Source organism: Lithobates pipiens, unplaced genomic scaffold (assembly GCF_037356315.1).
Source record: "Lithobates pipiens isolate NorthernLeopardFrog02 unplaced genomic scaffold, aLitPip1_a1.2 Scaffold_27, whole genome shotgun sequence".
Classification (NCBI taxonomy): Eukaryota; Metazoa; Chordata; class Amphibia; order Anura; family Ranidae; genus Lithobates; species Lithobates pipiens.
Genome location: NW_027507788.1, coordinates 226,236,415 through 226,263,576, shown reverse-complemented (window position 1 = coordinate 226,263,576; position 27,162 = coordinate 226,236,415). Strand labels below are relative to the sequence as shown.

Here is a 27,162-nt window from a genome sequence, read left to right as displayed (position 1 = left end):
TAAGGGGCACTACACTGATCATCAATGTAAGGGGCACTACACTGATCATCAATGTAAGGGGGCACTACACTGATCATCAATGTAAGGGGGCACTACACTGACCATTATTGAATAAATTCATTAATTTTTTAGGAGTCACTCCAACCATAAATTTTACTTGTACTGGCGCAAAGTTTAATATACAAGTGTCAAAATGCTGGTTGGAAAAAAATGGATATGATACGTCCGATGTGAGGCTGAACAGCAACAACATCACTTGCTTGGCGGGAAGGGAGGTTGTGGATGGAATATCGCAGATGACCCTTCATCGTCCATTGATATTCTCTGACTGTAATACTGAAGCTCTGGTAAGTTCTCCTGACTGTTTGTTATACAAGAGAAGTAAAAACAGATACAATAAAGTCTCTATAGAGAAAAGTTGTATAATTTCTGAGTTTTTGTTGTCTTTGTCCCCAGAAGAGAGTTTTATCCTCTACATAGTTTTTTTTAATCACATTTTCATACAGGTTTGGCAGAACAAATTAAAGTATCACTAAAGCCTAAGCATTTTTTTATTTTTTATCATAATGCATTCACATCATTAATGCAAAACACACCCCGATACATTTACAACCCCACCATCCTCAAACACTTACCTGGCGCCCCTTGTCACTTCCACCGGGTCCTTTACCAGGTCCTCCATGTCTGCCCCATTCCCTGAACTTCCTGGTTGTAGATGAGATGGTGGGGGAAGGTGTGTGATTGGCTCTTGCAGCTGCCTAGAAGGAGGGAGCAGGGGCGTGGCTTGCTGGGTGTTTTGCTTTTAAAAAGACGCACATGGCCCCAGCTGAGGGCACACATGCGTGGATGTCTCTTTAGCAGTCGGTTAGTTAAAGGAGACACCTACAAGCAGGGCTGGACTTACCATTGGGCTTGACTGGGCTCAAGCCCATGGGCCTGCCCAATAGGGGGCCCCGTTGGCCCTGCCGAGATACATAGCCGGGTGTACTCTGTATTTCGGCGGCGCCATTTTTAAACTTCAAGACTGCAATGACAAGGCTGCAAATGACATTGACAAGGCTGCAGATGGACACTGATAAGGCTGCATTGATGGGCATTTAAATGTAAGTTTTTTCCTTAAACTTCCCGCCTAAAAGTTTTTCCTTGAAATTCCCTCCTAAACTTGGGGTGTGTGTTATACTCCGATAAATACGATGTATAATGTATAGAATGTAGGGCCCGAAAGTGACTCAAGCCCAGGGGCCCCACCAACCTAAGTCCTGCCCTGCCTACAAGGAGGAGTTGAACTCCGAGTAGATATAAAAGACACAAATAACACAGCTCTGTATTTATTTACATTAAGGGTCCCCAAACTACGGCCCTCCAGTTGTTCGGGAACTAAAATTCCCATCATGCCTAGTCATGTCTGTGAATGTCAGAGTTTTACAATGCCTCAGGGGGTGTGTAGTTCGGCAGCAGCTGGAGGGTTGTAGTTTGGAGATCCCTGATTTACATCATTATATGTAATTTTTTTTTATTAACTCAAGCAGTATAAGTACCTCATTGGGATCTGGTCTCAGCCTTGTGCAGTCCCTGTACAACTCAGGCCGGGGGGGAAAAAGAAGAAACACAAATAGCCAGATATTTCATGTGATGACAAAGAGTATGTTGATTGGCGGAGAAAGCAGAGTGACCGAGAGATTAACTCATCAGTCCTCCACTTCTCCTTTCACTGCCCATTCACAGGCTGTGGGTCCAAGGGGACCTGGGCTCATAGAAAGTGGGTTAAATGGTAGTGGCCATCAGAGTGAGCAGATCAAATGGCCAAAAAAATGTAAGTACAATCAAAAAAAACTGCGCTATACAAACTAAAAAATGTTTAAACAATAATAAATTTATTTTGCAAATAGTCCATATATTGTGTCAGACCAATCAAGGCCAAAAACGTAATCACAAATAAAAAAAAAAAATCATAACGTCTCTAAATTGTAAACATCGCGGTGCACATGCATGAAATCCAAAAGTGTGCCGATCACCCAGAAGTAGATTGTGCTTACCAAATAGATCGGCTAAACCCAGCCTAGGGCCTCTACGCTCGCGGATATCCACACCTCGGATAGGGACCACATATAGTTGAAAACCGCGTCCACCAAACAAGGTCCGTACGCTGTCAGAAATGGCTCAGAAAAGAGAAAGGGACCACCATAGCGGAATACGTTTGAACAATGTACAACATTTATTTTAGGGAATAAAACGTACAAAAGTAGATCGATAAATGCAATAAAATGAAGAAATGCCGGCCGGCATATACACAGAGCCTGTCCTCCCATTCGGATGGCGTGGTAAAGTCACTACGTGCCTTCCCCCAGACGCGTTTCGTCATCAACCGGACGTTTTCAATGGGGGGAAAAAAATGTACCGCAGGAAAAATCTCTGCAAAAATTTCTCCATAGTAAAAGCTACTTTTGTTATTTTACCTTTGGGCTATTTATTTTTATCTGGTTGTTTTTGGCTGGAGTTCTACTTTAACAAAACTGGAGACCTCCTTCTTGACCTCACAAGGAATACACTGATATTAATACTGTATGGCGGTAAGTTTTCTGATCCTGTCTAATGACTTCTGTGCTTCCTCTCTCTACAGCTAAATGAAACTCATGTCATATATACAAATCAGCTGCTTATTTTTGGTAAGACGGATCCGATCCGAATAACAAATGACGCCGTCCTGGATATTTCCTGCGCTTACCCTCTGAATGTGAATGCCAAACTTAATGTGACTCTGCGCCCAGTAATCGGGTAATTATTATCACATAATGTCGGTCTTTCAGAAATCCATGCTGACGATCTCTTATGATATTGCATTCTACCACATACTCTTGTGTAATTGGCCCTTAAAGTGGAACTTTAGTCAGAAAACGAAGTCCTGTTAGATCATTTCTGGTTGGACCCTTTTGCAGGTACAGTGGAACCTTAGGTTTACGAGTAACGCGGTTAACGGGCGTTTTGAAAGACAAGCAACTTTTTTTTTATTTTTATTCTGACTCAGTTTGTTAGCGTTGTCTCGCAAAATGTGCAGAATTCAAGCTAATGGGGTGTGCAGTACCGCATTTGGCCAGAGGTGTGGGGGCGTCGGTGACACTCGGAATGGTTCGGAGCCATTCGGAAATACTTGGAACCACTCGGATATACTCGGAAACACTCAGAAATGCTCCGTTCCTTAGTGTTTCTGAGCCTTTGCGAGTTCAGCCCGAGCTGTCCCCAATTATTTCCAAGGCACTCCGCCCCCCCCCCCACCTCCACATGTGGTATTACATGCAATAGAAGTCAATGCGGAACTAATTATCTTTGTTTCCATTGATTTCAGTAGGGAAACTTGCTTTGATATGCGAGTGCTTTGGATTACAAGCATTCTCTTGGAACGGATTATGCTCGTAATCCAAGGTTCCACTGTATAGCTATGTAAAACATTAAAAATAAGTGTCTGTCTATTTAAAATACAGTAATACCCTGTTTGCCCCTTGCACTGCACATGCTCAATCGCTCTCTAATTTTTGGCACTGTGCCTAAAATCAGAGCCACTAGAGGCCGATCTACCTAAAGATTTACTCAGGGGCTCTGGGCTTCAGCAAAACGGCAGCCTCTGGCAAGAAGAAACAGGAACAATGCTGGAGGCAATTTACAGCATGCCCTAATTTTGGTAGCATAATTATTTTTTGGCATTATTGGGATTCTATTATGGGATTATTATGTCGAATGTATTTTGCTAAAAAACATTATTTTTTTATCAAGTTGTTATGGGTAAAGTTCATCTTTACGTAAACCTTCAAATATCTTCCCCACAGTAGATATTAAACTCACAGGTCTCTAGTTACTAGTTGAAGACCTCAATCCATTTTTTTAAGCAAAGGCACTAAGCTGGCCTTGCCCCAAACCTCAATAAATTAGAAACAAAAGCTTAGATATAACTGAGCTCAGCTCTGTAAGGACACATGGGTGTAAGGCCGCGTACACACGGGCGGATTGTCTGCCCAACTAAGTTCGTCAGACAATCCGACAGACAGTCCGTCCAAATTTTGAATGAACGGACTTGACCACACACGATGAACAGACAGTCCGCTGAAAACTTGCGCGATGACGTGTACAGCACGTACGACGGGACTAGAAAAACGACGTCCAATACACTGCAATGCAACCTTCCTCCGTGTAAATCCTTTCTGAGCATGCGCCATACTTAGTCCGTCCAACTTGCCTACTCACGAGCGGACTGTCCGCTGAAACCAAGTTTGGACGGACAAAACCAAGTTTGGACGGACAAAATTACGGAAATTCCGAAAGACAAAGTCCGTCAGACTGTCCGCTGAAAAAGTCCGCTGAAGCCCACACACGAGCGGATTGTCCGCTGAAACACGGTTCAGCGGACTAAGTTGGGCAGACAATCCGCCCGTGTGTACGCGGCCTTAGTCATCTGAGCCAAGTGTTTTCCATCAACCCTGTCAAATTGAGAGGAAATGTTCCCGTAATAGAAGAGTTTTATGGCCTGGGTCCCCTACCTTCCTTCTGCTTCAGTGCTGCAGCCTCCATGAGACTCTTTGGCATTCAATGTTTGTGTGTCCCCTGCCATGCTGCATGGTTCCTTCCACCTCTCCCTACGACACTGCTGAGTACTGTAGGGGCTTTGGGGTCACCATGGCATGCACTGATAGGTTTGCTCTTTTTTATTCCTCAAATTCAATTCTGCATGCAGTCTGTATACTAACATTGATGCATGGCAACATACCTGCATATGTTTCTAGGTAGGTAACCTTTATCATGTGTCTATTTTCCAGGACCACAGTAATAAATGGCCCTACAGCAAATGCAAGTTATGTAGCCGTAATGGTAGCCTTTAAAGATAGCACATATACGACCCCTCTCTCAGACGCCAACACCCTGAAGGTGGAAGAAACTATTTACATTTCAGTGAAAGTACCAGATCTGGATGCTAACACCTTCAAACTCAAAGTGGTGAATATTTATGCCTCTCCTACCAATTCAAGCAACCAAAAGTACTATCTTCTTAAGAACGGGTAAGTACACAGTGCACTGGGTTAGAAGTCCTGTGTGTTATTTGTACACTTTCACTACAGAAATGATTCACTGAATACACAGAACAACACTCCGTATCTCCTTAACGTCATCCGTGCAACCGCAGGAGCCACTGTATGGCTATAACAGCTGCTAGCAAAAATCGCATGTAAAATCGCATGTAAAATCCATGTAAAATCCATGTCAGATCCGACAGGCTGGTTTTACTCAAGCTGATCGATCAACTTGGATACATTCAGCCTGACCATACAGGGTTTGAGATTTGAACCGTCTATGGCCGGCTTAAGAGTATGTTGCTGAAGTCTTGCCATGAAGTTCTGAACTAATCTGGAGAAGCCAACTTTCTAAAGAGATATAATTCCTGGAGTTCATCTTTAAAGCCCAACTCAAGCCAATCTTTTTTTATCTTATTATTAGTTAATACCATATTTAGTTTCACAAAGTTTTATTAAGGTTTTTTAAAGTAAGTAACAAAACCAAAAATATAAACAATCCTCATAGGAGGAGACCCGGGTAAATCAAGAATGCCAGCCCTTGTACACACGGGTCGGACATTCTGACAACCAAATCCGTTGGATTTTGTCCGACGGATTTTGTCCGAAACTGTTGCGTACACAAAGTTGTCGGAAAATCCGATTGTACATAACGTGATGACGCTATTTCATTATGACAGGACTACGTTCACGCTAGTAGCCAATAGCTTTGGTCTAGGAATTTGATCTGAGCATGCGTGGCACTTTGTCCGTCGGAGTAGGCTACACATGATCGGTGTATGTCCGATTGGAGCATGTTGTCGGAAAATTTTACCGGCAAGTTGGAAAATTTGGTCTGTCGGATATTCCGATGCAAACAGTCTGATGGAGACCACACACAGTCGGAATATCCGACAAAACGGTCCGATAGGACACATTCCGTCGGAATCTCCGACCGTGTGTACAAGGGCTTACACATGCAATGAGGGAAGGCAGCCCCTTTAGTACAAAGTATCGGTCGGTTTCATGAGTGCACATAACAAGTAAAAGGGGAACAACTGAACAACCAAGACAAAAGATCAGAAAATTCTGTGTAGCCCGTATAGGGGGTATATTGGGTTAGTCAGTCCATGTTGAACAGAGTACTTAAGAACCATAAAATATGTAAAATGGACCCTCGCGCCACTATGTGCTAAACGTGAAATGGATCTACGTGCATCAAAATAGAATATATAACAAAGTATAATGTAACAATCTGTGGAATAACAAAAGTGCAAGTGCTGCTAAATAAAACAAAAAATGCAGCGGGACAAAATAGTAAACACAAACTATCACTAGAATAAATAAAAAAGAGTCCTGCGCAAATAATACCACAAAAAATGAATAATGTATATAAATGTGAAAAAAACAAAAGTCAATGAAAATATTTCAAAATAAACACACCAATAGTGTAAGTGTGTAGTGAAAAAACACTGGAGAAAGAACAGGACCAAATGTTCCAAAAAATCAGGCTCCCAGAACTCTCACCTCAGAGATGGAATAATAAGGCAAAAGAAAATAATTCCAATGGACTTCTCCTTCACTTCTCTGTGCACAATCATCAAATGGTATAAACTTCTACCACTAGAGGGCCGATTCAACCTCTTATGAGTAATACTGCAGCATATGTATCCTCGTGGTGTGAAACTTAAAGAAAACACAGAGGGGAAGGGGGAAGGGAGAGAGAAAGGGGACTCCAATAGTGTAGTGGTTTCCAAAACTGAATAAATTTATTTAAGAGAAAGCAATGGACTCTCACATTTAAAAAGAAAGTATCAAACAGAAAGAGATCTGGCGTATACAGCCAGTCTTACGCTTGTTCCGGTATTCCTACGGCCACTCCCTACGCGTTACGTCACCACGTGACTTCTTCATGGGGATCATGAAGAAGTCACGTGGTGACGTAACGCGTAGGGAGTGGCCGTAGGAATACCGGAACAAGCGTATGACTGGCTGTATACGCCAGATCTCTTTCTGTTTGATACTTTCTTTTTAAATGTGAGAGCCCATTGCTTTCTCTTAAATAAATGTATTCAGTTTTGGAAACCACTACACTATTGGAGTCCCCTTTCTCTCTCCCTTCCCCCTTCCCCTCTGTGTTTTCTTTAAGTTTCACACCACGAGGATACATATGCTGCAGTATTACTCATAAGAGGTTGAATCGGCCCTCTAGTGGTAGAAGTTTATACCATTTGATGATTGTGCACAGAGAAGTGAAGGAGAAGTCCATTGGAATTATTTTCTTTTGCCTTATTATTCCATCTCTGAGGTGAGAGTTCTGGGAGCCTGATTTTTTGGAACATTTGGTCCTGTTCTTTCTCCAGTGTTTTTCCACTACACACTTACACTATTGGTGTGTTTATTTTGAAATATTTTCATTGACTCTTGTTTTTTTCACATTTATATACATTATTCATTTTTTGTGGTATTATTTGCGCAGGACTCTTTTTTATTTACTTAAGAACCATGTTCCTACTTTGGAGGATTATAAAAGTTGGAGGTTTCAGATATAATCTAATATCTATTGTTAAAGGGTCACTCACCAGGCCTTAGATGCAGTTCAGAGTGAAGGGAAGTCCTCCCATTGGCTTTATCAGGTGACCAGAACAAAGGAGGAGCTTAGGGGAGCCTCCCTAGGCTCTGAACTGTGAGTGGCAGTGCAAGGGAGATACTTGAAAAGTAAAAGAAATAGGTGGCATCAAGAGCAAGGGCACCCCACTCTAGTTTCAGGTCACCTGCCCCAGGTGCCCAGCACTAGGGACACCCTTGGCAGAGGTTCCATAAGAACTGTCAAAGATGGGATTTTCTACTTTTTAGAGAGAAGCCAACTTTTTGTTCAGTTTTAGATTTAGAGTTAGGACCCTTGTGAGATGTCTGTAGCTACTTTGAGACACTTTCTCGTTACTGATCCATGCTCGTAACACCAGGACAGGAAATGAGAAGATGGGGTCATGAAGACAATATGACACAGACAGCAGTAAAAACCAGCCAAGAGGTTCTTACTCTTCTTCACCACACTGCTGTCTAGGTCCTCACTGGAGAGAACGCCCATCATTTTATAGCCCTGTATTTTTTGGTGTCACCAGGACAGGATGTGAAGGGAAATTTTGCGTTGGACAGCAATACAAGCCTTGAGAAGGGACTAGGCGTGGAAATAGGAACCTGCCAACACAATTCAGGGGTGGTAAGGAGTCCACCTTTATCAGGGCTTCAGGAACGTGTGTATATGTAGAGGTTCTGGACTTTATATAGGGTGATGATTGGTGAACAATCCAACAATTTTTTTCATGACTTTCCCAATTGCTTTAGACTACCATATACCTATATAAAAGGGGATCCAACCCTTTCCTACACTGTACGTTAATTATAATATAAATGGTAGAACTTCGGAGATCTTTCCAAATGATGCAAAATTTCAATGCAGGATTGAATTAACATTTACATTTTTGCTTGATGTGTTTTCCATTGAAGGGCCCATTGGCACCGCCTGTGATGGGCTGATTTTCTCAAGGCAGGCCCCCACATATTGACAATCCATTGTTTTTGATAGGCCCAGTTCACAGGAATGTGCTGGTCAGAATTGGATGAAATACCTTTAATAACGTGCAAATTGATGTATTTCTTTTGTAAAAAAAAAAAAGGGGGGGGGGGGGGGGGTAGGAGTGGCGCTATCCCCTAATGCCTTTGAATGAGGACTATGCTGTCCAAATATCTCTACCAAAGTATTTTTTCTTCAAAAAAGAAAAAAATAATAAAATAGAAATTATTTTAAAATTAAAAAATATATATTTATTTTATAGTGTTAGACCCCCCGGCGGGTTTTTCCCATTCCCAAAATTTAAAAAAGGGGGAGCCTTTGTGCAGGCAAGCCCCAAATACGCTGGTGTAAAAAAAATCAGTGCAATAGTTGTGAATGACCTAAATTTATTCCAACCAAAGAAAGTGAACAACTGAATACATAAAGCGTAAATAAATGTCTATAAACCGCTCTTATGTATTTGCATATGAAATTCTAATAAAATGGTGTGATAAGTGGGGAAAAAAGATAATAGAAGTACTAAATTCAACCGCAAAATTCAAATATTGTGTTTGACCCTCTGTGTAATATTTAAGATCTGTGCCTACTACCGGTGTGGGTATCAATATTTCAATTATCTAACAGTGATGTTGTACCAATGCATTGAACCAATATATCCAATAGTGATTATAGTTACCTAGTAGCGATATATTAAAAGACTATTAAAAAAAAAAAAAACAGGGAAGCAGTGTGTAAATTGCAATTTAAATAAATAAATACGTATATAAATCACTATAGAAATAAATAAATACTTTTTTTATAGTCCAAAAACATGAAACGTGTGACTTGTGTACAATATAACAGATGCCGTTGACTGCTCTTTAATTTGCTGAAAAACTCCCAGTGCCTTTTTTTTTTGTGCAAGGGGTGGTTTTGCACTCACCAGATACCCTGCCCCTGCAGGGGTAAAAGCGCCTTCACAGTGTCAGCCCCTGTGTCGCTATATGGTGTTACTCTGGGACCTTCATTTTTTTTTCAGCTTAAGCCAGTCAGCTTTTGGAAATCACTTCCCCATACTTTGGGCGATAAGATGACTCAGGGGGACAGGTTGGACCCACAATAGACTGACAGCAATGCCCGGCGCCGTGCTATCTATAAACAATCAGAACGCGGAAAGCTCCTAGTGGTCTCCTTAAAGCCACGTACACACGGGCGGACTGTCTGGCCAACTAAGTCCGTCAGACAATCCGACAGACAGTCCGTCCTACTTTCGAATGAACGGACTTGACCACACACGATGAACAGACAGTCCGCTGAAAGCTTGCGCGATGACATGTACAGCACGTACGACGGGACTAGAAATACGACGTCCAATACACTGCAATGCAGGCATGTACTGGCCATAGGGACTATAGGGAGTTTCCCGGTGGGCCGATGGCTCAATGGGCCAGTTTCAGTGACAGCCAGTGGCATCGCTGGGGGAGGGGGACTTTTGGGGCTATAGCCCCGAATCTGGGACCCTTGGCCCGAGTCAGTCCAGGAGTAGTGATGGACGAACTTCCGACGGGACGTTTCGCGAACGCGAAATGCGAACGGACCCAAACGTTCGCGAAACCGAACGTTCGCCGCGGGCCCCATTGACTTCAATGGGAGGCGAACTTTGCAAACCTTCATGTCGAATTTGCGGCCACGTGGTAATTATTAGGGGGTAAAACGTAGTCCCACCATCTGGACAATGACATAATACATGTATGAGGTGAATTTGGGATCGATAACTACAAGCATTTTTATTTTATTTGGGAAATTGTTCTAACAATTCAGGACTATGGAGCTAATGAAGGCAATGGAGGAGAGGGAAGGTCAGGGACCAGGGTAGGCAAAGAAGAGGGTGCAGGAGATGATCACCAGCAGCGTGACATACCGGAATGACACATGCACCGTGATAGAGGCATCTGACAGCAGCACCGTAATACAGAGCACTGACAGCAGCACCGTGACATACAGCGCTGACAGCAGCACCGTGACATACAGCGCTGACAGCAGCACCGTGACATACAGCGCTGACAGCAGCACCGTGACATACAGCGCTGACAGCAGCACCGTGACATACAGCGCTGACAGCAGCACCGTGACATACAGCGCTGACAGCAGCACCGTGACATACAGCGCTGACAGCAGCACCGTGACATACAGCGCTGACAGCAGCACCGTGACATACAGCGCTGACAGCAGCACCGTGACATACAGCGCTGACAGCAGCACCGTGACATACAGCACTGACAGCAGCACCGTAAGCAGCCCCAGGAGGAAGTCAGCACAGCACAGGGATGGTGTGATCCCCTCATAATAAGAACCCCCAGGAGGAAGTCAGCACAGCACAGGGATAGTGTGATCCCTTCATAATAAGAACCCCCAGGAGGAAGTCAGCACAGCACAGGGATATCATAAGCAGCCCCAGTAGAAATATGACACCGCTCAACCTCTTCAAAGAGGAGGGTAGGGGCATATAGTACGGTGTGCTTTTTTGGGTCAAGGAAGTGAGCCAAATGAATTAAGAAGGTCTGTGTGCTTGATTAAAAAAATAGTTTATAGACATATACATGGTCTACTGGTCACATGTGTTGAATTCCTCCGAGATCCATGCCTCATTCATTTTTAGAAATGTGAGGTAGTTAACACTGTGGTGAGCTAGGCGAGTACGCTTATCGGTCACAATCCCCCCTGCTGCGCTGAACGTCCTTTCGGACAGGACACTGGATGAGGGGCAAGCCAACAGTTCGATTGCAAATTGGGCAAGCTCTGGCCAGAGGTCAAGCCTGCCCACCCAGTAGTCTAGGGGTTCATCACTCCTCAGAGCGTCCACATCGGCCGTTAACCCAATGTAGTCGGACACCTGACGGTCTAGGCGTTCCCTGATGCTGGATCCGGATGACACCTGTCGATGGGTCGGCTGAAAGAATGACCTCATATCCGAAGTCACCAACACATCTTCAAACCGGCCTCTTCTTGCAGGCGCTGTTGGATTGGTACCCGCAAATCCTTCTCTGGGAGTGGGAATTGCTCCTCTGCCAGCGCACGCAAAAGCAGAATGCAGCATTTCTCGAAGCAAGGCCTGGAAGTGCTGCATTCTGACAGCCCTCTGCGACGGCGGTAACATTTCCGCCATTTTGTGTTTGTACCGGGGGTCTAAGTACGTTGCCACCCAGTACTGGTCCTTGACCCTCATGCTTTTTATACGGGGGTCCCTATTAAAACACTGGAGCATGAAGGCCCCCATTTGCACTAAAGTGGAAGCGGTGTGGTGGCCTGGCTCCTGCTCATCATCCAGGATAATGTCGTCCTCTTCATTCTCCTCTCCCCATCCTCGCACAACAGGGATCCCAGAAAGGTTTAAAGCATGCTCTTCTTGCTCCTGCTCATCCGCCCCGGCACCATCCTCCTCTGACTCCTCATCAGACTCCTGTTGTTGACTTGTCTCAGATAGAGTAGCCCCCCCTGGGAATTCATCCAGCATTGCGACTTCCTCATCTTCCCGCTCCTGCTCCTCCACAGCCTGATCAATGACACGACGCAATGCACGCTCCAGAAAGAAGGCATAAGGTACCATGTCACTGATGGCGCCATGGCTGCGACTGACCAGTTTGGTGATCTCCTCAAATGGCCGCAGAAGTCTGCATGTGTCGCGCATGAGCAGCCACTGGCGCGGTGAAAAAAAACCCAGCTCCCCAGAACCGTTTCTTTCGCAGAGTTCATACAGGTAGACGTTAACTGCACGTTTCTGCTGGAGCAGCCTATCAAGCATATAGAAGGTTGAGTTCCATCGCGTCGGGCAATCGCAAATAAGACGTCTGACCGGCAGATGGTGTCGCCGCTGAATGTCAGCAAGGCGAGCCATGGCCGTGTAAGATCTTCTGAAATGGGCCGAGATTTTCCTTGCCTGCCGCAAGATGTCCTGGACCCCAGGGTATTTGACAAGGAATCGCTGCACGACCAAGTTTAAGACGTGTGCCATGCACGGCACGTGCGTGATTTTGCCCTGTTTCAATGCGCTAAGCAGATTGGCACCGTTGTCACACACCACTTTACCAACTGTCAAATTGAGCGGTGTTAGCCACTCATCTGCCTGTGAACGCAAAGCTGAAAGGAGTGCCGGGCCAGTGTGGCTCTTTGCTTCCAGGCACAACAGACGCAGCACGGCATGGCAACGTCTCACCTGGCATGTGGAATAGGTTCTGGGGAGCTTGGGCGGTGCAGTGGAAGAGACGCTAGCAGCGGAAAAGGAGGAGGCAGCTGAGGAGGAGAGGGAGGAGGATGGAGTAGGAGGAGGAGAAGAAGAGTCAGGCCTGCATGCAATCCGTGGCGGTAAAACCAAATCTACACGGGTGCCACGGGTTACATGCTTGACGGCCGTCAGAAGGTTCACCCAGTGGGCAGTAAAACTGATATACCTTCCCTGCCCGTGTTTGCTAGACCACGTGTCTGTGGTCAGATGTATCTTGGCACCGACACTGTGTGCCAGAGATACATTCACTTGCCGCTGAACATGGCCATATAGCTCTGGGATGCCCTTCTCTGAGAAATACTTCCTTCCTGGGACCTTCCATTGTGGTGTTCCAATGGCCACAAATTTGCGAAAGGCCTCCGAGTCCACCAGTTTATATGGCAGTAGTTGGCGGGCTATGAGTTCTGACAAGCCAGCCGCCAACCGTTGGGCAAGAGGGTTATCCGGCATCATCATTTTTTTACGCTCAAACATTAGGCCCACGGAAGCCTGCCTTTTTGCAGAAAAATGTGAGCTTGGCGTGATGGAAGGTGGAGTGGAGGACAATTGTGAGGAGAGAGGAGAAGGAGAAGTAGAAGACGAGGCTGGACGGTGAGAGCCTGCAGTGTGGCTTTGTGTGTTCCGTTGCTCCCACTGGGCTCGGTGATGGCTGCTCATGTGCCTTCTTAAGGCGGTCGTCCCTAGGTGAGTATTGGGCTTACCGCGACTAACGCGTTGACTGCAAAGATTGCAGATGGCAACGCTATTGTCAGCAGCGGACACGTTAAAAAAAGCCCACACTGCGGAGCCATGTGCCGGTGTCCTGGGAGCGCCAGATGTGACCGTACATGGTCGATGACTCGCTCCTGATACATTTGCAGTCTGCTTTGTCCCTGCTGTGCAATGTAAGTCATTGCTGCTTCTCCTCCCTATCTGCTGGTCCATATCTCCCTCTGAACTCCCCTCCTCTTCCTCTCTTGTGGGCACCCACGTGACATCACTAGACACGTCATCATCAACGTCACCTTCCCCACCGCTATAAGTAGAGATCTCGGAGTAGGCAGCAACACCGGGGACCAACCTCCTCCTTGGGCTGATCTGGGTACTGGCGTCAGACTGCTGAGTAGCGCTTGTTGCTACCTCCTCTTCCTGATCCAATACCAAGAGTGGCTGCGCATCAGAAATGTCCTCTTGATATGGATCGGAAAATAATTCCAGTGACTCAAGCGGAAGGTATGTGGTGGTGGTGGTGGTGGTCGTGTTGTTGGTGGTAGTGTCTTTGGGGGTGCACATAGCAGAGAGTGAAGAAGAGGGTGCAGATCGAGAGGATGAGGAGGGTGCAGAAGAGTAAGGCTGAGCGAGCCACTCAACCAAGTCTGGTGCATCCTTTAAAGTAATTGAACGCACCTTCTGCAACTTCCCACTTTGGCTCAAGCCTGTTGCTCCTGCCCTACCCCTACCACCCCTGCGGAAGGGCCTGCCTCTTCCTCTGCCTGTCATTTTTTAAATGACCCTGTGACAAAACTCTTAGTCCCTATACCGCTGAAGGACTGCTGCAGTATAGGTGAGCGGTCAGCAGTGGTGCACGTCAACCCTATCTATTGTGGACCGATAGCGGTCCTTACAGAACAGCAGACTGTACCGCACTCAAGCCTATGTACCGTAGCACCCTATACCAAGTTACCAGTCCTTATAAGAACTTTTGTGGACCAAGCAGGTTGTGTATTAGTGTTTAGCAGACTGTACGTCAGTCCCTATACCGCTGAAGGACTGCTGCAGTATAGGGCAGCGGTCAGCAGTGGTGCACGTCAACCCTATCTATTGTGGACCGATAGCGGTCCTTACAGAACAGCAGACTGTACCGCACTCAAGCCTATGTACCGTAGCACCCTATACCAAGTTACCAGTCCTTATAAGAACTTTTGTGGACCAAGCAGGTTGTGTATTAGTGTTTAGCAGACTGTACGTCAGTCCCTATACCGCTGAAGGACTGCTGCAGTATAGGGCAGCGGTCAGCAGTGGTGCACGTCAACCCTATCTATTGTGGACCGATAGCGGTCCTTACAGAACAGCAGACTGTACCGCACTCAAGCCTATGTACCGTAGCACCCTATACCAAGTTACCAGTCCTTATAAGAACTTTTGTGGAACAAGCAGGTTGTGTGTTAGTGATTAGCAGACTGTACGTCAGTCCCTATACCGCTGAAGGACTGCTGCAGTATAGGTGAGCGGTCAGCAGTGGTGCACGTCAACCCTATCTATTGTGGACCGATAGCGGTCCTTACAGAACAGCAGACTGTACCGCACTCAAGCCTATGTACCGTAGCACCCTATACCAAGTTACCAGTCCTTATAAGAACTTTTGTGGACCAAGCAGGTTGTGTATTAGTGTTTAGCAGACTGTACGTCAGTCCCTATACCGCTGAAGGACTGCTGCAGTATAGGGCAGCGGTCAGCAGTGGTGCACGTCAACCCTATCTATTGTGGACCGATAGCGGTCCTTACAGAACAGCAGACTGTACCGCACTCAAGCCTATGTACCGTAGCACCCTATACCAAGTTACCAGTCCTTATAAGAACTTTTGTGGAACAAGCAGGTTGTGTGTTAGTGATTAGCAGACTGTACGTCAGTCCCTATACCGCTGAAGGACTGCTGCAGTATAGGGCAGCGGTCAGCAGTGGTGCACGTCAACCCTATCTATTGTGGACCGATAGCGGTCCTTACAGAACAGCAGACTGTACCGCACTCAAGCCTATGTACCGTAGCACCCTATACCAAGTTACCAGTCCTTATAAGAACTTTTGTGGAACAAGTGAGTTGTGAATGTTTAGCAGACTGCAGCAGAAGGGCAGCAGTCAAGTATAATATCCTTTCTATATTTGGAAGAAAGAATATTATACATGTACAAGCCTATTACTGTACCACTGATACCAGTCCTGAAAAGAACCTTTGTGGAACTAATAATAACAGCAAGTCTTTAAAATTACCCTCACTGCCTGACAACACTGCTTCCTTCCTGTCCCTATACAAATTGGCAAAAAAAGAGAACGATTAGTGGTTACTGGAACAGCTCTTTTGTGGACCTTGATAGTAACAGCTAATGATGATGATGATGATGATGATGATGAAAGACTAATCTGGCTGTCCCTGTAGCATACACCGTCCTTTCCCTTTCTCTAAACTAACAAAAGACACTCAGGCTGCTGCAAGAATCAGCAGCACAGCAAACCTATCAACACCTAACACCTATACCAGTCCTGAAAAGAACTTTTGTGTACCAAATAGCTAGTGGTTTATCTCTCCCTACTCCACACAGGAACCTGTCCCTATCGTAACAGAAGAAAGAATGTAAAATGGCCACCGGATCGGGTGTATTTATAGGTTAGGGGGAATGTACAAGTGTCCATGTGCTGTCATGTCTCAATTGGCTGTCCTGTATCACATGATAAACGTGTCACCAAAGGTTAAAGTTCTTGTATACATTAAACACGTAAGTCCGCTGCGGCGAACGACGGAAAAAGGCGTTCGAACGTGCGGACCGCGAATGTCGGAAATTCGCCGCGAAACGACCGCCGGGCGAAACGTTCGTCCATCACTATCCAGGAGTCCCCAACCACAGGGTCCCAGCCCACTACCTGCCCTCTTTCTGGTGACCCTGATGTAAGGAGGGGCTCTCTGGGGACCCTGATGTAAGAGAGAGGCTCTCTGGGGAACCTGATGTAAGAGAGAGGCTCTCTGTGGAACCGGATGTAAGTTGGAGGCTCTCTGGGGAACCTGATGTAAGAGAGAGGCTCTCTGGGGACCCGGATGTAAGGGGGGGCTCTGTGGGGACCCGGCTGTAAGGGGTTGGCTCTCTAGGGACCCTGATGTAAGGCATATGATCTCTGGGGACCCTGATGTAAGGGGAGGCTCTCTGGGGACTCTGATATAATTGGGGGGCTCTCTGGGGACCCAGATGTAAGGAGGGGCTCTCTGGGGACCCTAATGTAAAGGGGGCTCTCTAGGGGCTTTTTTGCGCAATTGCATACAGTTTATATACTGTTTTTTGCGTGTTTGCAAAATTAAAGTGGGCCGGGCTGGAGGAAGTCCAGGGACAAATTTTTGTCCCAGTCCAGCCCTGCTGCAATGCAACCTTCCGCCGTGTAAATCCTTTCTGAGCATGCGCCATACTTAGTCCGTCCAACTTGCCTACTCACGAGCGGACGGTCCGCTGAAACCAAAGTTGGACGGACTGTATTACGGAAATTCCGAAAGACTTAGTACGCCAGACTGTCCTCTGAAAAAGTCCGCTGAAGCCCACACACGAGCGGACTGTCCGCTGAAATGTGTTTCAGCGGACTAAGTTGGACAGACAGTCCGCCCGTGTGTACGCGGCTTAATGCATTTTGTCTCAATATATTAAGGAGAAAATCGTGTAGGTGTGAGGTGTGAGGAATTATGGGTCACGGTACATTTCTCGTGTACGGCACAATGATTCCACCAAAATCCCACCAATTACAATGTAATTTGAGGACTTCTGTGTAACAGAAATAATATAATGAACATGCCTGGAATTATTCAGCTATAATATACATATAAATAATGAAGACATGCCATATATTGTCCATCTATAATATATACAGTATATATAAAATGAACACACCCCATATATTGTTCAGCTCTAACAGTATGTAGCAGTATTGTGTCCGATCTTTAGATTACAGTAACTGAAAACTAATGGAAGGTTTCTGTATCCAGGTGTCCAGGTAGCTATGTACCTCCTGACCAGCTAACAGTGGAAAGCAATGGAGTCGGCATTGAATCTCGGTTTCCTATGAAAGTTTTCAAGATTTCCAATTCTGATGTCGTCTATCTCTATGCTGATCTTGCTCTCTGCACTACTGATTGTAATTCGGTAAGACTCACCATACACATAGAGGGTGATCTGTGATTTCTGTGCCTGAAGGAGGAGGCAGGTTTTTATATAGCCATACACAATCATACTAGCACCAGTTTAGACAGGAGCCAAATATCCTACCTGCATGTCCTTGGAGGAAACCAACACAAGCAGGACATTCAAACTCCATGCAGATAATGCCCCTGGCTGGTATTTGAATTGAGGTCCCCGGTGCTACAAGGCGAGAGTGCTAATGTCCACATTTGGCTTTCTAATCATTACACAACATTGATAAGATGCTTGAAGGTGCTTCTGGACCAATAAATAAATAAATAAATTGCACACCAACCTTGATACCGGCTTCTCTGCTCATTACCTGACCTTCTGGTGATCTGTTGCTGCTAACCAAGCCGGTAGAACATCGTTGTGTATAATGAGCATGAAAGCTGAATTCATGGCCAACTCCACACAAAGGTGGGGAGTAAAATCTTATGCCGGCTTCTGAAATTGACATACCACCACCAGAATTCACAGTTCTGCCCATCTGCTGTAGCCCAAACCCATGTCCATCCCTAACAAAGACAGTTGATGGTGTCATGCTCATCCCTAACAAAGAAAATTGATGGTGTCATGCTCATCCCTAACAAAGACAATTGATGGTGTCATGCTCATCCCTAACAAAGACAATTGATGGTGTCATGCTCATCCCTAACAAAGACAATGGATGGTGTCATGTTGCCCCGATACCATGTGGAATAAATAGGTGATTGGGAAATATGACTTATATAAAATTAAAACCAATGTGGAGGGAAAATGAAAACTATTCCTGGGAAGTCTCACCATTGGAGTGATGGAACAACCTGGTGTGCCCGCATTCTCCACTGTTTCCACTGTAGGTAAAACACATATAGAGGAACATGAAGTGGACTTTAGCAAAGCTGGGGAGTTTCTTGGATACAATTTGCAGTTCCTTCATCAATTTCACTTGTCTAGAATTTCTATTGATTGTATTTTATTTCCTTACAGATCTGCGCCTCCCAATCTAAAGATGCTTCTTCCCCCGACATTGCAGGAAGCGTCAGTATCTTTTTGGATGCATGTAAGTCATCTCATGGTCACAGTTTTGTTGCAGTCATTTTCTGTGTTTCTTCAGTCACATTTATCATAACCCAACTCCAGACAAAACATTTCTTTTCTTTTTTGTTTTGTATAATGTAGGAAAAGGCTTAAAGTGGTTGTAAACCCCATTCATGAAACCTGACCTGGGCACATATCTATAGTGTTTACTTATCTCTCTCCAAAGCTCTGAGTGCGGTGTCTTTCTGCTGCTCCGTTCCTCTGTTATCAGCATTATCATCATTATAACTTCTGACAAGTTCTTTGACACACGAGAAAAGCAGCTAAATATTTATGTCGGGGAGGGAGTTTATAGATAGATTAGCAGAGAGCTTGTCTATTCACAGCACGGCTCTGCAAGTTTCTTTGATCCTCTGCCTGTATGGGGGGGGGGGGGGGTATGCCCTTCCTCCAATCAGCACAAGGTTTTGAACACAATGTGCAGTTCTAAAGGATGTAGAAAGGGAAAGAGCAGCAGATATACATGTAAAACCTATGTAGGAGGATTTGTTTCCTCTTTGTTCATCATCTGAGGCTGTTGAATTCACTGGGTAGTATGGTAGAGGGTTTACAACCACTTTAAAGCTTCCTTCAATTTATAAATGCTGTCTTTGTTCCCTTTGGGGGAGGATTTTCCATCACTTCCTGTTCTGTCTGACACCTCACCAGGAAGTACGGAGAAATGTCCCAGAGGGGACAAAGTAATTAAAACCTGCAGAGGTTCTAACCCTTCACCATCCTAAAAAAAAAAGAAAATCCTAATTATTCCACAAGTCCCGTATATTTATCTGACCAATAAAGAAGCAAATTGTCAATTGTTAGGGATTATAGTCAGGGATTACAAATGCTTTAACTTCTATGGTGATCTCTACACAATTATTTCACCCTACAGTGAATGTGAATATCATACGATATATCCAGAAGAATGAGTATCAGTGCGGTTGAGGTCTCCAATTAACAGATATTTTTCTCTTTATTTCCAGCTGAGAACAATTACTATTTGGATACCAGCTCTGCCAGCGGTAAGTAAAATCTTGCATTGAGCAATTTAATGGTTTAGAGCAAGGGTAGGGAACCTTTTTGGCTGAGAGAGCCACGAACGCCACATATTTTAAAATGGAATTCCGCGAGAGCCAAACAATATGTTTAAAACTATTTTTTTTTAATCGATTAATCAACGAATTTCAATTATAACTGTAATATCCACATCTCCCCTATGATTGTCTGCTTGCTTACCACTACATAGGAAGGCAGATCCATGAGCAGTTGAGGCGGGTGATGATGACGTCAGCGTGCCGCTCACCTAGGCTGCCGCCGGGTGTACCAAGTTGGCCGCAGCTCCGGAGCTAGGCTGAAGCTATGGCCTTTCCTATGGGCTCAACCCACAGATCGGCATACCACGCAATCCGCGGATTGAGAGGGGAGAGCCAGATGCAGCCATCAAAAGAGCCACATCTCGAGAGCCATAGGTTCCCTACCCCTGGTTTAGAGTAGCTAAACATGTTGAACCCCTTTACAGCAAAAATACCCTTATATGTGGGGGCAGGGCTGGTGGACCTCAACACCTTGACCCTGCATATATGCATTGCTGTCTCATTTGGGGAGCACCCCACCGGTACCCCAGAACTGTGACTGAGCTGTCACCAACAGCTCACAGTCATCTGCTGATGATCAGCAGTTGGTAGGACTTGCTATTCAGCGCTCCTTGAAGCCAATTACAGCGCAGCATGATCAGGAGACCCTACTGCCAGCATTTGTGCACCCAGCCCCATGTGTGTGCTGTTTCTTATTCTCATATTGTGGCCCGGCTGTAAAGGGACAGCAAGAGGCCGAAACCAGGTCACATTCAGTACACTGCTAAAAAACGCTAAGAAAAAGATTTTCTCCGTTTGAGCCTTTGCAGATTCCTGTTATTGGCCACAAAAAAATATTAAACTCCCTCAAAGAGATATGTAAAATTTTCCATTTCACTCCATTTAATCTGCCTAATTCTAACAATGGCAATGACTAGGGGTTATTATCCATCCATATATTTCTATGCATATATTTAGTATTTATCTAAATATTTATTGATATTAGTTTTATTATAAAAGCATTACGTTGGAGGGTTATCATTACTGACTGAGACTTTCAATTACAGAGAGACAGTCTGAAGGAAAACAGCTTCTTTAGAAAATGCATAATGCTCATTGACACCAAAATCATAGATGTATATCCAATATTGAATATATTTTGGTGGGATTCATCGCTGCCCCCCCCCCCCCCCCCCACACACACACACTGGACATCACTTCCTGTGTGTTCAGCACAACTAAAGTGTATGGGATCTCTTTATTATTATTTCTTTAGCTTTGGAAAGAGTCAGCAAGCAGAAGAACCACTGTTGAGGTTTTATTGACTTCTTGGGATATGTTATGAGACATTTCCCAGTGACAACTGTTTCTCTAAACAGGAATTTTAGAGCAAATCCCAAACAGGTACACAGACAGAAGTCATTTTTTTAAGAAAAGTACAGAAAGATACCTATCAGCTCTTTTATTTCTATCTGCGTGCTTGTAGCAGATTCCCCCCCCCCCCACTTCCTATCTGGTAAAACTATTGAGAGTAAATGAGGGTAAATTTCTCTACTGCTGCCACAGTATGAAAAAATAAAAAAACAAAAATGTTGGTTGGACTTACACTTTGAATTAAAACTAATACTAATTAAAACAACCTGGTTGGGTTTTATCAGACTGCAAATACAGTGAAAACGTAGGACTGAACAGAAGATCTTCCATAGGAAGATGAATCCCTATCCAATCCATTCCTGATATCTCTTGTGTGTTGTTCCAGGTTTCTCCATGCCTTGGACTTTGCCTGCTCTGATCTTCTCCTGGATCTTGATGAAACTGATGTAAACCCTCCGAGAACTGACCATCCCGGCACCATGAGACTTTGTCACATCGTCACCCCCAATACTCTCAGCAGAGAGAAGTTATGAAGGAATCCTCTATCTAGTTCTTTTTTCTGTGTATGGCATTGGCTGCATTATATACAACGCTACATAAAATAACCTTGCTGCTATGCTTCCTCATTATCTCTCATTTTGTACAGTGAAGATATACTGCTTTCTTGGCTTAGAGGGGCTTGCTTTATCCCGGACCTATTTATTGTGTTGTATTTATTATAAGGCAAGAATGGTTAATGGAGTAGACCAGGGGGTCTCAAACTGGCGGCCCTCCAGCTGTTGCCAAACTACAAGTCCCCTGAGGAATTGCAAGGCTGACAGTTACAAGCATGACTCCCTCAGGCAGAGGCATGATGGGACTGGTAGTTCTGCAACAGCTGGAGGGCCACCAGTTTGAGACCCCTGGAGTAGACAATATAATAGATATTTTGTATCCCTGGAGAGTGCACCCTGTACTTTTTACTGTTCTTTTACATATAATAAACTGCAAAGTAAAGTAATTCAAAGTGTTTCTTTGTATTTATATTCAGTCATTGCTGGTGCTATGGTCAGGGAAAGGTGCCTCTAAAGGCATAGCTAATGTTAGGTTCCTGGTGATGAGCCCGACTTGATGGAAGAAGACTTCTCTTACAGCTCTGGTTCAGGGACCACTGGAATGGAGACAGTGGCCCAGTGAGCGCAACGGGGTAGGAGTGTCTGACTGGAAGCAGTGGCTGGTTACTTCTGGATGCTGGAACTGCAGAGAAGTTGGTAGACAGGCAGGCAGCGATCAGCAGGCAAGGCAGTGGCAGCAAGGACTGGATGCAGCACACTTGAACAGCAGAAGAATAGTCAGGTGGGCCGGGTCACAATGGATAAGAAGGCAGGTAAGTACAGCAGGCAGAAGAGAAGTGCAGGCAGGCAGGCAGAGGATCGGCAACAAAGGTACAGTCCAAAGCAAGGTCAGGCAGGCCGGGGTCAGAGCAGGAGAGGTCAGCGAGGTCAGACGGTAGCCGGGTCAGATATCACAACAGCAGGCAGATAGCAGGTAGTTCGGGTACAGAGCTGCAGACAAACAACACCGAGTAGATGCAGCAGCCTTCTTTAAATAGGCCCACTGGCGCCAAACCGCGCTAACGCGCACGCGCAAACCGCGCGCCACGCGCGTGCACGCGAACACGGCGAACGTCGCGATCGCATACGCGAACACCTGCGCATCCGCCCCTTCCGTGCGGGAGAAACCCTGACAGCTAAACCCAAAAACTAACATTTAATATCTTGCAGCTCACCGGCCCTTAGATGTAGTGGTCACATTTTTCTTTTTTTTCAGGCTTTTTCCCTTTATTTTGACCTAATCCTTAGAATAAGACGGTTTTTGCCCCTCTATGACTAAACTGTATCTATAATTTAAGTGGAACTCAGGTCCAAAATCTTTTGTTCTTGCTTTAGAAAGTGTTGTCTCCAATAAGTAGAAAATACAATCTTTAACAGTTCTTATGGAACCTCTGCCAAGGGTGTCCCTAGTGCTGGTTACCTGGGGCAGGTGCCCTGAAACTAGAGTGGGGTGCCCTTGCTCTTGATGCCCGCCTTTTTATTTTACTTTTCAAGTATCACCCTTGCACTGCCACTCACAGTTCAGAGCCTAGGGAGGGTCCCCTAAGTTCCTCCTTTGTTCTGGTCAACTGACAAAGCCAATGGGAGAACTTCCCTTCACTCTGAACTGCTACTGCATCTAAGGCCTGGTGAGTAAGTTTCAGGGAGGAAGTGATGTGGGGTAGAGAGCTCTATTGGTTGTGGGGTAGAGAGGGTGAGGGAAGCTTTGAGTTAGGAAAGACCTGTAATTGGTGGGGGGTGAGTGGGCTAGAGATCTTTATTGGTTGTGGGGTAGAGAGGTTGATGGCATCTTTGGGTAAGGAAAGATTTGTACTTATTGACTCATAAACTCTTCATTCTGTGCATTACATACTCCAGAGTCCTGACTCCTGCAGTCTGTGTGGTATATACTCTCGACTAGGAATGAGGTTCAGGTTTGGGTCTACAATGGGTCTGAGGTGCCCACTCACGTTTCACAGACCTGCCCAAATAACGCATAATTTTGCTGTGATAGTAAATGACTAAACATAATGAAATTCCTTGCCTTTAAACTTTTGAATGAGTCAACCCCTTCAGTATAAAAAGTTGGGTCTAAGCAGCCATATTGATAATGTGCTTTAGCTGTAATAGGGGAAGCATTGGAAGTGCTGGTGTTAAAGTGCATTAGGACAGATTAGTGTGGGCCTTGTAGGCACTGGTTTCTTTACGTAGATGTAAACATTTTCTTAATTATCCTATGGGTAACAAAATGTTGTGTATCTTAGAGAATTTGGGGGTGGGGGGAAGGTAGAGCTTTGACCTTTTATTAGCCTTTCTTACATCTTAATGCTGCTGATTTCCAGCAGTCTCATTTCAACATGCACTACAGCGATAACAGACTGCATGTGTTTTTTCACAGGGCATACTGTATGTTCCAATTGTTGCTGGCTGCAATAATTTTTTTCACAGTCCTTTTTTATATGATCACAGTGGAATATTCCTGGGCAATGTGCCTCAGAACAGAAGCCTACAGCTTAGTTTCCTTTGGGAAAGAATGTGACAGGGTGATTTAAAGGCAACAGATTGTGGGAAAGGGACAGAACATTGCCAATCTGAAAAATAAAAAGGTTCAATGGCACAGCAGAGAAGGATAACAAAATGTCCTAAAATGAGTCCAATATGTATGGAAATCACTTGTTCAGAAGCGTCAGCACTTCCAGTAGATTAATGGATAGTCCCTAGGCACTAGGAAGATAAGGAAAACAGAAGGTGCCGTCATCTAAGTGTATCAGTTTAATAAACCATCAGATAAAAAGCAAAGGGTTTAAATGCACTCACAAGGGGAGGTGAATGACAGGCACAGCTAAAAATCCATTGAGCATTTGCAGAGTTGGGTGCACGGAGGCCACTTGGAGGCTGGGAAATAGGTGCCCATCGGCAGCTGCATGGAGATGTCCAGTTTGGATGTGAGAGATGTAGAGCCTGGTGGAGCTGAGATGGATACCAAGGATCCAGTGTGTAACCACACTGGAACACACATTTGCATTGGAACCCCAAAGTAATGCTGGTTGTCGTGATGTCAATGGAGAGTAAGTGGTAATATGTTTTGGGGCTGTAGTACGCTCCTTTGTCATACCTTATGAAGGGAAGGAAGTGGAAGTGTGGTATTTATGCTAATAATTGGAGGGGAGGGGAGAGGGCAGAGTGGACTCAAATAACTAAATACTGTTCAGCTATCATCAAGGCAAAACCAAGCCATAAGAGCTATCTTATTTAACAGAGAAATATATGATTACAACATGCAATTATTTAAAATGAACTTTGGGCTAAATAATGAAAACTTATCAGTAAGAAAGGGCAAGAAGGGAGCAAAGCAAAAGATTATCTATTATCTATTCCCTGGAGTGTGGATTATCCTAGAGGTAAAGGTCTTGACTAATAAGACATTGCATGGAATTAAAGAGGTACTCTAGAGCAGAGGCATTATATAGCAAAACTATAATTCTTTTGTAGCAAACTAATAAGTATAAAATGAAATAAGCTTATTAAGATACTCTAATTTACAGGACAGTATTTGTTTCAGTCCTGCTGGAGACAGGGTGTTCAGGGAGAAGATAGGCCGCGTACACACGAGCGGACTTTTCAACATCCAAAGTCCGTCAAACCGAGTCCGTCAGACTATCCGATCGTGTGTGGGCTGCAACGGACTTTTAATTCACCAAAGTCTGACGGACTTTAGAATATGGAACATGCTTCAAATTTTCCCGACGGAACTCCGCCGGACCCGGTCCCCTTCGAAAAATCCGCTCGTGTGTATGCTACTCCGACGGACTAAAACCGACGCTAGGGCAGCTATTGGCTACTGGCTATGAACTTCCTTATTCGAGTCGGGTCGTACGTCATCACGTTCGAATCCGTCTGAGTTTAGTGTGATCGTGTGTGGCCAAGTCCGTTCGGCCGAAAAGTCTGTCAGAACTCCGTCGGAACTCCGGCGGAACTCCGGCGGAACTCCGGCGGAACTCCGGCGGAACTCCTTTGGAAGTCTGTCGGACATAAGTCCTCTCGTGTGTACGGGGCTATACTTTTCGCACAGTTTTTTTGTATCTTTTGGCTATGGACAAAGAGTCAAGGATATGTTCGATAATCCAGATTCCAGACTTGCAGTCCCACTGTAGCTTTATTATGCATTTCTCTTAAGGGTCTGTATGCTGTATTTATATTTATTATTTGTATCTCCCTGCTCAATTGCTCTCCTGTTTTCCCAAAATCTAGTCCTCAGTGCCCTAAAAGGATCTAAAGTAGATCACTAGGTTCGTGGAGCATGTATAGAATTGGGAGATGGGGTACTTTTTGCCACTGACCTCAAAAGATTAAGAGCAGGTTAAGCATTTTTTCTTGTGACATTTGTACATTCCTGTCAGGTTTAGGAAAAAGGCGACCTCGCTTTGGACGTATGTTTCTAAAGTCTGGGAGCTTGCTGTGGGCGATCTGGCTCTTGATATTGCGAGCCTTACGGTAGGTTAACTGGGTCGAAGGGGCAAAGTATGTTTTAGTACGGGGTCCTGTAATAGGATACACCAATGTTTCCTAAATATTCTTTCTATTTGTTTATATTGATGATGGAACTGTGTGATGAATTTTGTGGGATTGTCATTACTATAGTTCTGTGGGGGGGGGGGGTTAAGGGGCAAAAATGTTTTTGACATATTGAGCAGAGTAACCCTTTTCACAAAATTTTAATCCAAAGTACAATTTCTGCAAAGTCGAGGTAATTGACTTTTAGGGTTGTTTTGTTTTCATCTAGGAGGATGGCAGCTACTAGAATGGATGCAAGAGTTACCCACGGTCTCTTTAAAATGTTTTTTAGTAATAATCTGAGGAACTGAGTACCGGGCCTGAAAAAACAAGGGATTGCATATCAAACACGTGAGTGAGGAATACACTGAAAGTGTTATTATAGGAATGTTGGACGAATTCTGCAATGATGGAAGGTGGGCCGTCCCAGATGATAATGATATCATCGATGTACCTTCCATAATAAATGATGTGCCATGAGAAAGAATTGTGATTATAGATGCTCTGTTGTTCCCATAGCCCCATAGTTAAATTAGCATAACTGGGGGAGACGCTAGTCCCCATGGCTGTCCCATTGACCTGTAGATAATTTTGACCATCGACCACAAAATAGTTGTGTTCTAAGCAAAATCTGGTGGCTCCAAAAAATAATTAAATATATTTGTAATGGAGATCTGAGTGGTTAACCAGAAAATGCTCTATGGCTAAAAAAAACTATCTGGTGAGGGATGGTGGTATATAAT

The 27,162-nt window shown here is 44.8% G+C and overlaps 1 protein-coding gene across 1 annotated transcript in view; it reads left to right on the top strand.

Annotated features, from left to right (window-relative positions):
* The window catches only part of LOC143934584 (pancreatic secretory granule membrane major glycoprotein GP2-like), a 31,105-nt gene extending 8,812 nt beyond the window's left edge, over positions 1 to 22,293 (top strand). Inside the window, exons 4-10 of the mRNA XM_077458328.1 lie at positions 133 to 347; positions 2,621 to 2,775; positions 4,806 to 5,045; positions 17,592 to 17,748; positions 18,757 to 18,829; positions 19,830 to 19,868; positions 21,679 to 22,293. Of these exons, the coding sequence (XP_077314454.1) occupies positions 133 to 347; positions 2,621 to 2,775; positions 4,806 to 5,045; positions 17,592 to 17,748; positions 18,757 to 18,829; positions 19,830 to 19,868; positions 21,679 to 21,743 (944 nt within the window). The 3' untranslated portion in view covers positions 21,744 to 22,293. The remainder of the gene's footprint in view (positions 1 to 132; positions 348 to 2,620; positions 2,776 to 4,805; positions 5,046 to 17,591; positions 17,749 to 18,756; positions 18,830 to 19,829; positions 19,869 to 21,678) is intronic.
* The last annotated feature ends 4,869 nt before the right edge of the window (positions 22,294 to 27,162 follow it).